Genomic DNA, 15,549 nt, shown 5'->3' with positions numbered 1-15,549 from the left:
AATATCTGTAAATTGCAAGCTCTGATAAATGCAATAAGTGCCACTGATCAAAGCTGATAATTTACAGATAATAAAAAAGAAAGAAAAACATATTTTTTTCCGGACACAAGAACACATTTCATGATGAAGCTTCTCTTAGGCTTAAGATATATTTGTTGTTTCTTCAGAATATCAAAACTGGACTGTCTGTTTCTCAAGAGTCAATCAGTCAGTTTGAAACAGTGAACTAAGACTGCTTGACAAGAGCGCCACCTTTTGATAATGGAGCATAATTGTAGTCAACAGGAAAAGTAGTGGTTTTTATATTGCATTGACACTGAACTCATTCACTGTGACGCTCTTGCACAGTAATACACAGCAGTGTCTTCAGTCTTGAGGCTGTTCATCTGTAGGTACAGTTGACTGCTGGAATCATCTCTGGACACTGTGAATCTGCCCTGAACTGACTGGGAATAGTAGATTTGAGAACTGGATGTTCCAATGTATGCAACCCATTCCAGTCCTTTACCGGGTGCCTGTCTCACTACACCTGCCCAGTAGCTGCTGAATGTAAATCCAGAGGCAGTACAAACCAGACGAAAAAAATCACCTGGTCTTTTTACTTCATCTTGAGACTGAGTGAAGGTCTGACAATGAATATCTGTGGAAGAGAAAGGAAAATAACAAATTGAAAAGTCAGCAAATATGACTATAAAAAGGTAAACCCAATAGGGAGCTTGCTAAAATACCTATGCATTAATACAATATTAATAGTATTAGGAATGAGTTACAAACCATGTAAAAATAGAAATAACAGGAGTGAATTGATTATTGTTGTCATTGCTGATTAATGCTTCTACACGAACCTCAGTCAGTGAACACACTTACGGCACAATGCAACTTATGGGAATTATAGATAATAGTTTTGCATGAACTCCTCCTCCAATTTCTTTTTTATACCTGTGCACAGAAGAAAATGGATACAAAAATGTGATTGGTAAAAAACATATTGGGCCTTGATAAAGTAATCAAATATGTATTTGTATTTGTAAAATTAATGAGAACATGTTGCATAAATGTTAAATGACCATAATTTGTTTAATGTTTTTTTAAGCATCATTTGATGTTCTACAATAATGAGGTGCAAATATCCCAATCAGGCATAACATTATGACCACCTTCCCAATATTGTGTTGATCCCCCTTTTACTGCCAAAACAGCCCTGACCTGTCAAGGCGTGGACTCCACTAGACCCCTGAACGTGGGCTGTAGTATCTGGCACCAAGGTGTTAGAAGTAGATCGTTTAAGATTCCTTAAATTGTTTTTGGTTTGTGGCAGGGGCATTATCCTGCTGAAAGAGGCCACAGCCACCAGGGAATACCATTTGCATTAAAGGGTGTACATGGTCTGCAACAATGCTTATGTAGGAAGTAAGTGTCAAAGTAACATCCACAAGGATGGCAGGACCCAAAGTTTTCCAGCAGAACATTGCCCACAGCATCACACTGCCTCCACCAGCTTGCCTTCTTCCCATAGTGCATCCTAGTGCCATGTGTTCCCAAGGTAAGCAATGCTTATGCACCCGACCAACCACGTGATGTAAAAAAAAAAAAAAAATTATTCATCAGACCAGGCCACCTTCTTTCATTGCTCCGTGGTTCAGTGCTGATGCTCACGTGCCCACTGTTGACTCTTTTGGTGGTGGACAAGGGTCATCATGGGCATCCTGACTGGTCTGCAGCTATACAGACCCATATGCAACAAACTGTGGATTAAAAACCAGCATTAACTTCTTGAGCAATTTGAGCTACAGTAGCTCGTCTGTTGGATCAGACCACACAGGCCATTCGCTCCCCAAAATGAGTGAAAAAATTAGCCTTGGCAATGATCCTAATAGAAATGATCCATGACCCTGACCCTGTTGCCGGTTCACCACTGTTCCTTCCTTGGACTGCTTTTGATAGTTATTGATATTGATAGTTACTGCAGACTAGGAACAACCTGAGAAAAGAGCTAAAGTTTTGGAGATACTCTGACCCAGTCACAATTTCACTCTTGTCAAACTACTGACTACTCAAAATACTGCTATTTTTACAGTGTAAATAGTGTAAATCTATAGAATAGAATTTAATCTAAAAATTAGGTGGATAAAAGCAAACTGTTTTGAAAAGAGGGTCAAAACAGGATAGAAAATAACGTTTTACCTTTTTTTTGTAGAACTCTTGTTAAGAGGCAAATTTTATATAAAAATATATTTGGCTCCTCAAATCTATTTCAAGAATACAGTCCAACAGTGATGGGACTTTATTTTTGTATCACTCATCTTGGCAGTTTCAGATAAGTGTCAGTTGTGCATGTGACTGTCTTTGTGAATAATTCACTGAATCATTTATTTGATTGATTCATTCAAGTCACTGAGAAATGAAACGTCCAACTGATGATCTGGATGAGTCAAAAGTTCAGGTTGAAAACACTGACTCATTCAGAAACAAATCTCTACCGTGTGTTACTCAGAGACGCAAGGATTTTAACTCAACTACTTTGGTTAGTGGTACAAAAACAGACAAAGAGTAAGTAACTTAACAATGTGTTTACTGAACTGTAATATCATACCCACAATAGCGCTGTTGGTCTGAATATCAGCACATCATTGTGCAGCAAATAATCATTCCAAACAACTGCTTGCTCGTAAGGTATTGCTTAAATGAATCACATTATTAGAGAAATAATTGATCATTTCTATTATTTATCATCTATCATTTTTTTTAAATAGTAATTTACAGTCACAGTCTGCATATGTTCATCAGATGTTCATCAGATGTCCCTTCAGGCAGAAAAAAATTAGAGCTGTTTGCAGAATGTTGTCAACCACAGTTAAAACTTTTTTTTTTTTCATTATTACCTATGTTGGTTCCCTCAGTGGAAAACCCACCACAGAAATAGGTCAGTTTGTGGTATACACAATGTTTGATTGATTTAAACATCTAATCTCTCCATATAACTAATAGCCCTACTTGTGAATGGCTTTGTGGCTGCAGTTAATAAAACAACAGCAAGCTTTTGTCACGCAATGAAATAGTTCACACACTTTTCACACCACAAAGGGCGAGTTAATGGAAACTGACAGCACACATTTAGGACAGTATAAGAGAACACAAAACATGCAGTGACACACACAACAGAAGCAGCAGCTTATGAATGATTCCTAGCTTGCTGACTAATCTTTGTGAACATAATGGAACATCAGCACATTTATGAGATTCCCTCCCAGTATTCTGCCAGGGAAACTGTGGCGGTTGAAATGAACAATTTCTCAGAGTCAGATAATGGAGGGGTTTCACCTAAAGTCACCTATGTGAGGGTAAAATTGAAAGGAAAAGACTACATGTGCTGCTCTGTGTTCAACATCATGTTTTGCAATTGTTTGTTTCTGGGTTTTGCTGCATTGATATGTTTGTTAAAGGTAAGTCAGATAACCGCATGTTTTTTTTTTAAACAACATGTCAGTCTATATTCAAATTTACTCAGTTTTACCAAGTTTGCTTCTATTGTTTTAAAGGCGAGAAGCAAGATGAATGATGGAGACATGGTGAAGGCTCAAAAGTACGGTCAATGGGCATGTAGGACCAACACAGTGGCCGTGTTTGTGACCAGTGCGGCTCTAACTGTGTTCCTAGTCTGATGTTATCTTCGATAATTTATCTAAGATTTCTTCAGCAAGTTTCCCTGACACTTCTTTTCCCTCTTTTGAACTCTCTTTTGACTTTGAAAGGCCAAAATCAAAGACTTTTTATCTAAATTATGATTGCAGTAGATACAACTCTTATCCATCTGGAAGCAACATTAATAGAAGCCCTCAGAGACCCTCATACAAAGAAGGAAGATGAAGAGGGTGAGGACAGAAATTCAAGTGATACTGTGAGGTGCAAATGACAGTATCTCAGTTTTATTGAAATGTCATAATAATGTCATAAGTTTAGTTTGATTAACAGTATTTTTGGATTAGAATCATTTTCTAAAATTATACTACAGTCACCACGGTCACATAATTTGCTATTAATATCACTCGCTGAGAAGACGTAAGAATATAACAATTTCTTGGTTGTATTGTCTTCTATTAATGTTTGAATGAGCATGGTATTAGCATTAACAATATATTTGTATTTGTTTAACAAGTTGTGTCTATATGCTTTATAGTTATAGAATTTAAATAAATCTTATGAAACCATACAGGCATATTCATGTATTTTTTTAGAGGCAATAATGAAACGCAGGTGTTTCCTGAGTGTCACACATCAGTAATTTTTTTTTTTTTTTTTTTTTTTTTTTTGTGGACACTACCTTGTCTCCATATGTCTGTAGCTTCAATACTCATTATGGTCCCACTTTACATTAGGTGGCCTTAACTACTTTGTACTTACATTAATAATTTGGTACAATGCACTTGTTTACATACATGTTTTTACATTGTACTTATATTTTTACAAATACCTATATGTAATTACATCTGTAATTAATTTCTGCAATTACATTTATAGTTACACTGTTGACCCATTCCTTACACCTTAACCCACCCTTAAACCTACCCATACCACCAAACCTGTTCCTAACCTTACCCGTATCCCACCTTAATAGAAGCAAAAGTGTTTTGCAATACAATATGATCACAATAAGTACACTGTATTAATTTTCTGATGTAAGTACATAGTAGTTAAGGCCACCTAAAATAAAGTGTGACCCTCATGGTCATTTAAATTTTGGAATGTTTTTGTTAGTCTTGCTAATAAACTGTTTGGTAAGATATGAAAATGTATTCAGTCAGAATGAGAATGGATTTAGTTCAATCATGACTTTTTTAATCAATGTATGTCTATTCTGTGGTATCCATTATATATATTAAGTGATATCCACTTTTTTTGAACAAAATTATATTATAGCAACCAAAGATTTTAAAGATAGCTTTTTGTACATTATCTGACACTTGAATGCTGTTTCGTCCAGTGGCTGAAGCATTTTAGTCTGAGGTACAATGCCTTTTCGTCATATGACTGAGGTGTAAGGATGTCCTAAATTGTGCATTATATTTTATTGTGCATTAAATATTATGCATTTACTTAAATATTAGGCTTGCCTTGAAATATGTTTTTTTTTTATTTTACCAGCTAAATTAATGTTTCAATTAATGAATTACAATGTTTGAACTCTGAACAATTTCTGTGTAAAGAAAATGATCAGAAAGACTTTCAATTTGTAATATAATGATGATGTTTTTGTACAGGGATGCTGTTGTTGTCTGCCACTGTGTTTCTCTGGCACAAAAATACACAGCTGTGTCTCCAGCTTGCATATTCTTTCCTTGCAGTGTTATTGTGTTACTGGAAGTGTCTCTGGTGATACTGAACTTGCTTTTCAGGGAATCCTTGTAGGCTAAGTTTCCATCACTCCAAATCAATCCAATCCACTCCAGAGCTTTTCCTGCAGGCTGACGAATCCAGGCTGTATGATAGCTTGTAACTGAATATGAGACTTTACAGTTGATAGTGAGAGTGGCATCAGGACGGACTGTCAGAAACGCAGGCTGAGTGAGTTCATATGAATCAATACCTGTATCAAATCAAATTATACCAGTTAATAAAAGAGCATGAAGTTTAAAAGCTGTTAAGCTTTTTAGCAAAAAAAAAAAAAAGTATCACACAGAAAGTAGACTAAACTTACAGGATATCACTGCCAGAAGCAACACTAAAGATGAAGAGATCATGGTTGAAGCAATTCTTCACTCCCTCTAGTGATCAGATGAATTAATAAATTGACTCATGCCTGCTGTTTAAATATGCAACAGGAGATTTACATAATCACACAGAGCTCTTAATAAAATTCAAATGCACCACAGTGTTCTAGACATGATTTTAAACAAGGCTTTTAGTTTCAAACTTAATAAAGTTATTATTTACATGAATAGAGTTTATGAGCAGAAAATGTAAACTGTTTGCAGACATTGTGACTGTAAGTAATTTAAACTACCAATACTATATTTATTTATTTATTTAAAAAATACTTTTTGACAACCCTAAAATAAAAATGTGACAACATGGATATCTTTGCTTTTTGTAAATGGGGCATTAAAATCATACCTTCTGTTTGTTTCTTCTTGAAACCTATTTTACTAAAATGTAAAGATCTAATTCAATTTACAGTGAGTGGACACACATTTTACAGATCCCAAAGCAACGCTACATAAATATGTTAATAATTTATGTTAATATACTCATGGACTTTTTCCATCTTAAATTAATTTACATAAATGAAATGTATACTGTGGCACATATTGGATTGATCAAAGCTGTTAATTTACAGATATTTAACAGACGAAAAAACATGACACAAATAAAAATATTAATTTTTTAATAAGCGGAGACGCGTTCAGCCCTGTCTACGATCCCGAGGCTGGGCGAACTCGGCTTTCTCGGGAGGAGAAGGAGAGGCTGAGATCCCAGGGCCTGTGTTTATACTGTGGAGTGGCCGGGCATTTCGCATACAACTGCCCGGTAAAAGGGCCAGCCCGGCAGTAAGTTTGAGGCTTCTGTTGGATGGGATCTCCGCCACGAAGACCTCATCCAGATCGACCTCCACGCTCCTCCCGGTAAGACTAAGATGGTCAGACCACTCTCACGACTGTTCCACACTCCTGGACTCTGGCGCCGAAGGTAACTTTATAGACTATTCATTTGCACTCAAGATCCAAGCTCCACTGTTACCCCTCACCCACACCACTGCAGTTCATGCGCTCAATGGCCAAACCCTGCCCACCATTGCTTTCACCACCAAACCCATCACCCTCACTGTGTCTGGCAACCACAGTGAGATCATCTCCTTTTACATCCTGGATTCCCCCCTTGCACCCATTGTCCTTGGACACCCCTTGCACACCAAACATAACCCCAAAATTGACTGGCAGCTGAAGTCGGTATCGGAGTGGAGCAATAAGTGTTATGAGTCTTGTCTTGTGTCTGCTTGTCCTTCTGTTTCTGTTTCTGTGTTTCAGGAGAAGGCAGTGGATTTGTGTAATGTGCCCACGGAGTATCTAGACCTGAAGGAAGTGTTTAGTAAGTCTCGGGCTGCTTCTCTTCCTCCGCATCGTCCCTATGACTGTGCTATAGAGTTACTGCCAGGTACGTCTCCGCCTAAGGGCAAATTATATTCACTCTCAATTCCTGAGAGGGAGGCTGTGGAGAAATACATTTCTGATTCTCTAGCAGCGGGGTTCATTCGACCCTCCTCTTCTCCAGCGGGGGCGGGATTCTTTTTTGTGGGGAAGAAGGACGGTTCTCTGCGACCTTGTATTGACTACCGTGGGCTGAATAATATTACGGTAAAGAATACTTATCCTTTGCCGTTAATATCTTCAGCCTTCGAGAGGTTGCAGGGAGCATCGGTCTTCACAAAGTTGGATTTAAGGAACGCTGAATGGAAGACTGCCTTTAACACCCCCAGGGGGCACTTTGAATATTTGGTCATGCCCTTTGGGTTGTCCAACTCCCCAGGGGTCTTCCAGGCACTCGTCAACGACGTGCTGCGAGATATGGTCCATCGATTCATATATGTCTACCTGGATGACATATTGATTTCTCCTCATCTCTCCAGGAGCATGTGCAGCACGTTCGACGAGTGCTTCAGAGGCTGCTAGAGAATGGGCTTTTTGTCAAGGCGGAGAAATGCGATTTTCATGCACAGTCTGTTCCTTTCCTAGGGTACAGTGTGTCATCTGAGGGTATGCGCATGGATCCTGAGAAAGTGAAGGCTGTGGTAGATTGGCCAAGTCCAGATTCCCGTAAGTGAAGGCTGTGGTAGATTGGCCAAGTCCAGATTCCCGTAAGGCCCTACAGAAGTTTCTGGGGTTCGCCAATTTCTACCAGCGTTTTATTCGTAACTTCAGCCAACTAGCCGCTCCTCTGACCGCCTTGACCTCCCCCAGAACTACGTACAGGTGGTCAGACGCAGCCGAGGCTGCGTTTGCCAAAATGAAAAGCCGCTTTGTTTCGGCTTCCATCCTCGTCACCCCTGATCCATCACGTCAGTTCGTGGTGGAGGTCGATGCGTCAAAGGTGGGGGTAGGTGCAGTGTTATCCCAGCGCTCACCGACAGACGACAAAATGCATCCCTGCGCGTTTTTTTCCCATCGTATGTCACCTGCCGAAACTAACTATGATATTGGTGACCGAGAGTTGTTGGCAGTCAAGTTAGCATTGGAAGAATGGCGCCACTGGTTAGAAGAGTCGGGGGTACCTTTTATAGTTTGGACCGATCATAAGAACTTAGAATACATTAGAACTGCTAAAAGATTGAACTCAAGGCAGGCTCGGTGGGCACTTTTTTCCGGACGTTTTGATTTTACTCTCTCGTACCGCCCGGGTTCCAAAAACATCAACACGGTAGTTTTGACCGTGGTGGACCGGTTCTCGAAGGCGGTCCATTTTATTCCCTTGCCCAAATTACCTTCAGCCAAGGAGACAGCGTTAACAGTCGTTGACCACGTCTTTTGGTTACATGGCCTCCCGACGGATGTGGTCTCCGACAGAGGACCCCAATTTGTGTCCAAATTTTGTAGAGAGTTTTGTAAGTTACTGGGTGCGACTGTTAGTCTGTCCTCTGGGTTTCATCCTCAGAGCAATGGTCAAACTGAGAGAGCCAACCAAGATTTGGAGAGAGCGTTGCGATGTATGGTTTCTAGAAATCCTTCCTCTTGGAGCCAACAACTTTCAATGGTGGAGTACGCCCACAATTCGTTACCAGTATCATCCACGGGCCTATCCCCATTTGAATGTAGTATAGGTTACCAGCCACCAATTTTTCCCAGTCTGGAATCCAAAGTCGCCGTCCCCACCGCTCACGCATTTGTCCAGAGAGACTCTACTCCAAGTGGGAGCGCGCACCAAGGCCAAAGCCGATCGCCACCGGTCTAGGCCTCCCGTATACGTCGTTGGTTCCAAAGTGTGGCTTTCTACTGAAGGCAGTCCTCTCCGATCCGTGTCTAATAAACTTGCTCTTAAATTCATTGGCCCGTTTTCTGTCACCAAGATCATTAGTCCGGTGGCAGTCCGCCTTAATCTACCTCCAGTGTACAGGAGAATTCATCCCGTTTTCCATGTGTCCAAAATCAAACCCGTGTTTTTTGCACGTATTAATCCGCCAGTCCCGGTTCCCCCAACGCCGCGACTCGTAGACGGGGAGACCCCCTATTCGGTCAATCGTATTCTGGACTCTAGGGCGGAGGGGACGCGGATTCCAGTACTTGGTGGACTGGGAAGGTTACGGTCCGGAGGAGAGAAGTTGGGTCCCTGCCAGAGACATCCTGGATCACTCTCTTATTGATGATTACAATCAACAGGTAAGGGAGTCTGGGAACGCCATGAGGCGTTCCTAGGAGAGGGGGTACTGTCACGGTTCATGAATCCACTGCGTTCTTCATGTCATGTGTTTTGTGTGTATGTGTGTGTGTTACGTGTCTGTCACGCCACTCTCATCAGCGCGCCGGCTGATCTCATTATCGCCGGCAGCTGATGCTCATTTTCTCTCCTATATATTCTCACTGCAATCTCTCCCGTTTGTCAGATCGTTGTTTGATGTCAGTGAGTCAGTCTCTTCAGTCTGTGTCGTGGTTGTGGATGTCGATCGTGGTCTCGTTCTGGTTCGTGTCTTCGTTGTCTTCTCATCCCCGGATTACCCTGCACTGGATTACTGCTCACCACTTCTCATCACGCTGACCATCTCGTCCCTGCACCACCCATCCGAGAGACATTATCTGGTCTCATTTCATTGTCCATTCATCCTTTCAATAAACCTGGTTTTACTCTGCATTTGCTTCCTCATCTCTTTGCACCCGTTACAGATTCACCTGGTCTTTTTACCTCATCTCCAAACTGAGTGAAGGTCTGACAATGAATATCTGTGGAAGAGAAAGAAAAACAGTAAACTGAAAAGTAAGAAAATGTAACTATAAATAAGTAAACCCAATAAGGAGCTTGTGAAAATAAATATGCATGCATTAATACAACATAAATATTGTTAGGAATGAGTTACAGACCATGTAAAAATAGTAATAACAGGAGTAAATTGATTATTGTTGTCATTGCTGATTATTGCTCCTCTAAAAGAACCACAGTCAGTGAACAAGATTATGGCACAAAGCAACTTATGGGAATTAAACATAACAGTTTTGCATGAACTCCTCCTCCAATCTGTCATTTCTTGTTTCTACCTGTGCACAGATAATGGATACAAAAATTGGTAAATGTGTGTGGTGAAAAACATTGATCCTTGATAAATTAATTAAAACGTATTTGTATTTGTAAAATTATTGAGAACATGTTGCACAAATGATTTTAAATCATTATTTGATGGATGGATGGATATGTGATCAGGGATGGTAGCATGTACTGTATATCTAATTCATGCATTCAGGTTTTGTGCAGAGCTGTGGCTTGTTTAGTCACTGTGACTCTTTTGCACAGTAATATACAACTGTGTCCTTAGTCTGTAAAATATTTCCCTGTAGAAACACTGTGTTTTTGGATATGTCCTGAGTAAAACTGATCTTGTTTCTGAGTCTTTAATGTTAGTACCACCACCGCTACAAAGATACCCAAGGCATTCCAGTGCTTTTCCAGCAGGTTGATGGATCCAGTGAATGCAATAACTAGATACTGAAATCCTGCAGGAGATGGAGAATGACTCTTGAGGTTTCACAGCCATAGATGGAGGTTGAGTGAGCTCAGCACAGAATACACCACCTGAAAATAACAATGAAAGTATGTTATTATTAATTGTGTCTCAAAACTTATGTTAGAGTCTATACAGACTAAAGAAAAGTCTGTGAAGAGCCCAAATTTTAGACTGTGAAAGCTGACATTAAAGCTGATTTATCTAAACATTCAAATATGTTCAAATATGTTTTGTTCTACAATATGTTGTAAAAGCCTACAACATATTGTAGAACAAACTAAACTAACACACTAAAGGGGCTAACTGGCTAACTAACCATTTTCTATCATGGCAGATTTTCTGTGGTTTTCTGTGCAAAACATTTTTTTTTATTAGGTAGACCTATGCTGGTTCTCTTAGTGGAAAACCCATTACAGAAATAGGTCAGTTTGTGGAATCAAGCCCTACTTTTCTATGGCTTTGTGGCTGCAAGGTTTTTGTTACACATTAAAATAGTTCACACAGTTTTCACACCACAGCACACATTTAGGACAATATAAGAGAACACAAAACATGCAGTAACACACACAACAGAAGCTGCAGCATATGAATGATTCCTAGCTTGCTGACTAATCTTTGTGAACATAATGGAACATCAGCACATTTATGAGATTCCCTCCCAGTATTCTGCCAGGGAAACTGTGGCGATTGAAATGAACAATTTCTCAGAGTCAGATAATGGAGGGGTTTCACCTGAAGTCGTCTATGTGAGGTTAAAATATAAAGGAACAGACTACATGTGCTGCTCTGTGTTCAACATCATGTTTTGCAACTGCTTGTTTCTGGGTTTTGCTGCGTTGATCTGTTCGTTAAAGGTAAGTCAGATAACCTTGTTTGTTTCTAGAACAACATGTCAGTCTATACTCAAATTTACTCAGTTTTACCAAGTTTTCCTCTTAAATTTTTAAAGGCAAGAAGCAAGTTGAATGAGGGAGACATGGCGAAGGCTCAGAAGTACAGTCGACGTGCATGTAGGACCAACACAATGGCTGTGATTGTGACCAGTGCGGCTCTAACTGTGTTCCTAGTCATCTATTGTAGTAGAGTCTTTAATAATGGTGTTATCTTCCATAATTTACCTGGGGCTTCCTCAGAAAGTTCCTCTGACACGTCCTTTCCCTCCTTTGAACTGTCTTTTGACTCTGAAAGGTCAAAATCAAAAACTCAAAATGGTCAAAATAGATACAATTCTTATTCACCTGGAAGCAACATTAATAGAAGCCCTCAGATACCCTTAAACAATGGAGTAAGACGGAGAGGGTGAGGCCAGAAATTCAAGTGATACTGTGCGGTGCAAATGACCATCTCAGTTTTATTGAAATGTCATAATAATGCCATAAGTTTAATTTGATTAGCAGTATTTGGATTATAAACTTTTTCTAAAATTATATTACAGTCATCAAGATCATGTAATTTGCTTCTGATATCATTTGCTGAGAGGACATAGGGATATATTTCTTGATTGAATTGTCTTTTTTTGTTTGTTTGAATAAGCATGTTATTGGCTTTAACAGAATGTATTTTAGTGGTTTAGTGGTCCTTGTAGTTGCAAAATGTAAATAAGTCTTATGAAACTATACATGCATTTTCACATATTTTTTTAGAGGCAATAATGAAACGCAGGTGTTTCCTGAGGGTCACACATCAGTAAATATGTTTTTTTTTTTTCCGACACTCCCTTGTATGTCTGTTGCTTAAATAATAGTACTTACTATTATTTAGATTTTAGAATTTAGAAATGTTTTTATTAGTCTTGCTAATAAATTGCTTAGAATAAGTAAGAAATGAGAACAAAAAATGGATCAACAAATAAACAATTCAATAATGACCGTATCAGCAGTTATGTCTATTCTGTCATAGACATTTTATCTGTTAAGTGGTATCCACTTTTTTAACCAAAACATTATTACAGCAACCAAAAATTTCAAAGATGGATTTTTTAGTAGTTATATGCTTAGTTATACAAGACCTGAAACTTGACATTGTTTTTTCTGAAAGGCTTTCAGTCAGGCACAACACCATTTAGTCTGAGGTACATTGCCTTTTGTCATATGAGGTATGAGGATGTCCTAAATTGTGCAAACGTGCCAAGAATACACCTATAACACAATTATCAGGAGGCAGAAATTATGTGACCATAATGAGTTTGTGGCTGTCATATGAAGAAGACTGAAATGATATAACTGAAAAGTATCCCTATTTTAACAATTACTACAGTAGCAGATTTTAGAAGGTTAGAGCAGGGAGGCAATCGTTTTTCCTCATATAGGCCTATAATAATATTTTAGAACTATAAAGCTTTGTTGTTCAGTTTTTATGTAAATAAAACATGTTAATGCTTTACTTTAACCATCATTTTTGTGAACAACGCATATAACTGAAAGTGGATCGTAAATACTGAAGATTTTAGTGCAAAGCTGTGTGTTTGTGTGCTGAGTGTTAGTGGGGTTTTTGAACAAGGCAGTAACTGCTCTGTGTCACTGTGACTCTCTGGCGCAGTAATACACAGCTGTGTCCTCAGCACTGTCCTGCAGTGTCATTTGCTGTTTTTTCCCTATCCCTTGCATGTTTTTATACAACCCAGTGCTTTTTCTGCATCATTGTGTGGGTCTTGCACAGTAATAAACAGCTGAGTTCCCTTCCGGGAACTCGAGCCGCGTCAGGAACGCTATGGGGGGGACGCCATTGGCGGGCCACACTCTGAATCATGTCTTGCAACCAATGAACGACGGGGGTGACGTCACAGGCGCGGTGACGTCACCGACCAGGAAGTATAAAGCACGTGCGTTTGACGCCCGCGGCAGCTTTTGTCATTCAGCGAGAGCGCTCTGTGTCTGTGTCTGTCTGAAGTCATTGCTGTTTTTCGTGCCCAGTTTGGTACACTTTTATTTGAGTGATGACTTCTAAGCAACTTAGAAAAGCGGTGGCGGTTCAGCACCCGCATAGACAGTGTGTCCCTCCCTGCCAACGCTACATTGTTGGTGGGGATACACACAGTCTATGCGTGGTCTGCTTGGGAGCGGAGCACGCTCAGTCAGCCCTCGAAAAGGCTGGCTGTGCACACTGTGATCGATTGCCGGTGCGCGTGCTTCGCTCCCGGAAAGCCCTCTTCGAGGAGGGGGCTTTCACCAGCGTTCCCCGCGGGAGTGGCCCCGCTTCCGCCGAGGCGGAGCGGCAGCTGCACTCGTGGGGTTCGCAGCTCGATTTGCTGGAGGGAATGGAGACGGGTGAACCCCTATCTCCGCCCTCACTCAGCCAGTCGAGCGATCTTCTCTTGGATGCGGAAGCCCGCACTGCGGTTTCTTCCCCTCCAGAGTTGCTCCCGGAGCTCTTGTTGTCTTCCTCCGAGGAGGTCGACCTTGCAGCTCCGGATGTCAGTGAGTCACAACCGCCGCCCCGATCGCCTCACTACGAGGAGCTTTTAGAGGTGCTGACTAACGCTGTGGCCAAGCTCAACATCGCTTGGCCCGCGGAAGAAAGTCGTAGAAAACCATATGAGCCGCAGCGAAGCGCGTTAGATGAACGCTTCCTGCGGACACAGTCAGCACCTCCTAAGCGGAGCCTCCCCTTCTTCCCCGATCTACATAAAGAGCTTTCTAGATCGTGGGAGAAGCCGCACTCATTCCGCCTATTCAACCCCGCTGAGAATTATGGAAACATCGCGGGCGCGGAGGAGTGCGGATATAGGACGATGCCACGGGTTGAGCAGATGCTTGCGGGCTATCTGTCCCCCGGCTCGGCATCGTCCTTGAAGGCTCCGCCCTTGCCCACTAAGCCATTAAAAGTTACATCAGGCTTAATGGGCAAGGCGTACATGGCAGCAGGTCAGGCTGGCACTTGCCTTCACACCATGGCAGTGCTACAAGCCTATCAAGCCGACCTGCTGAAGGAGTTGAGCGATGGTGAGGAAGTGAACGTGTCAGAGATGCAGCGTACTGCAGATCTCGTATCGTGAGGCACAGAAACAGAGCGTTGCCACCCGTACCCCTCCGGCCCAGCCTAGAGGGCAGGGACGGCGACGCTCTAAGCCGAGGGCTCCTGACAGAAGGTCCGACCTGAGGGTCGTCCTTCAGTCAAGGAAGTCCTCGGCTAAACGGCCCTGACGGTTGTGGCTCAGGGCCGTTGAGGGCAGCCCCTCGCGAGCGGGTTTGCACCGTACCCCCAGGTGCGGGTTTCAAACCCCCTCAAGGCCCTCAGGGGATGAGTCAGCTAACCCTGCCAGTGTTACAGGGCGCGGCAATCTCCCGCGAACATCCTCTAGCAGTCCCGCCCGGAAACGTAGCGGCCCTGGAGAGTTCGCAACCCCTGCGGGGGTCCTCAGAGGAGCTAGCGCAGGAGTATCCTGCCAGTTCGCTGTTACAGGCCTCCGAGTTAGTTCCTCGAGTAAATCCAGACACCAGTCTCGAGAGGCTGGTGCCCTTAGTAAACTTTCTGGCAGCGTGGAAACTACTGCCAAATGTTTCAAAGTGGGTCCTGCGTACTGTAGAGAAAGGTTATGCTATCCAGTTCGGCACCAAGCCGCCACCTTTCAGCAGGATATTTCCAACATTAGTAAGCCCCGAGCAGGGTCTGGTAATGGAACAAGAAGTAGATACTCTTCTGAGGAAGGAGGCCATCGAGGTGGTCCCTCCTCAAGACAGGGAATCCGGGTTCTACAGCCGTTACTTCATTGTTCCGAAGAAGGATGGGGGGCTTCGGCCCATCTTAGATCTCAGGCTGCTAAATCGCTCAGTCAGAAAACTGAAGTTCAAAATGCTCACTGTCAGGCAGGTCGTGTCTCAAATCAGGTCCGAGGACTGGTTTGTCACGAT

The 15,549-nt window shown here is 41.7% G+C and overlaps 1 gene segment (V, D, J or C); it reads right to left on the bottom strand.

Annotated features, from left to right (window-relative positions):
- Positions 1-326: 326 nt before the first annotated feature.
- On the bottom strand, positions 327-1,324 carry LOC141306134 (immunoglobulin heavy variable 3-21-like). The segment is given in 2 exon segments: positions 327-640; positions 1,207-1,324. Coding segments are annotated over 2 exon segments (432 nt in total).
- Between the last annotated feature and the right edge of the window lie 14,225 nt (positions 1,325-15,549).

Source organism: Garra rufa, chromosome 1, assembly GCF_049309525.1.
Source record: "Garra rufa chromosome 1, GarRuf1.0, whole genome shotgun sequence".
NCBI classification, from domain to species: Eukaryota; Metazoa; Chordata; class Actinopteri; order Cypriniformes; family Cyprinidae; genus Garra; species Garra rufa.
The sequence above is the reverse complement of the archived record's forward strand: the minus strand, read 5'-3'. Positions and strand labels throughout refer to the sequence as shown.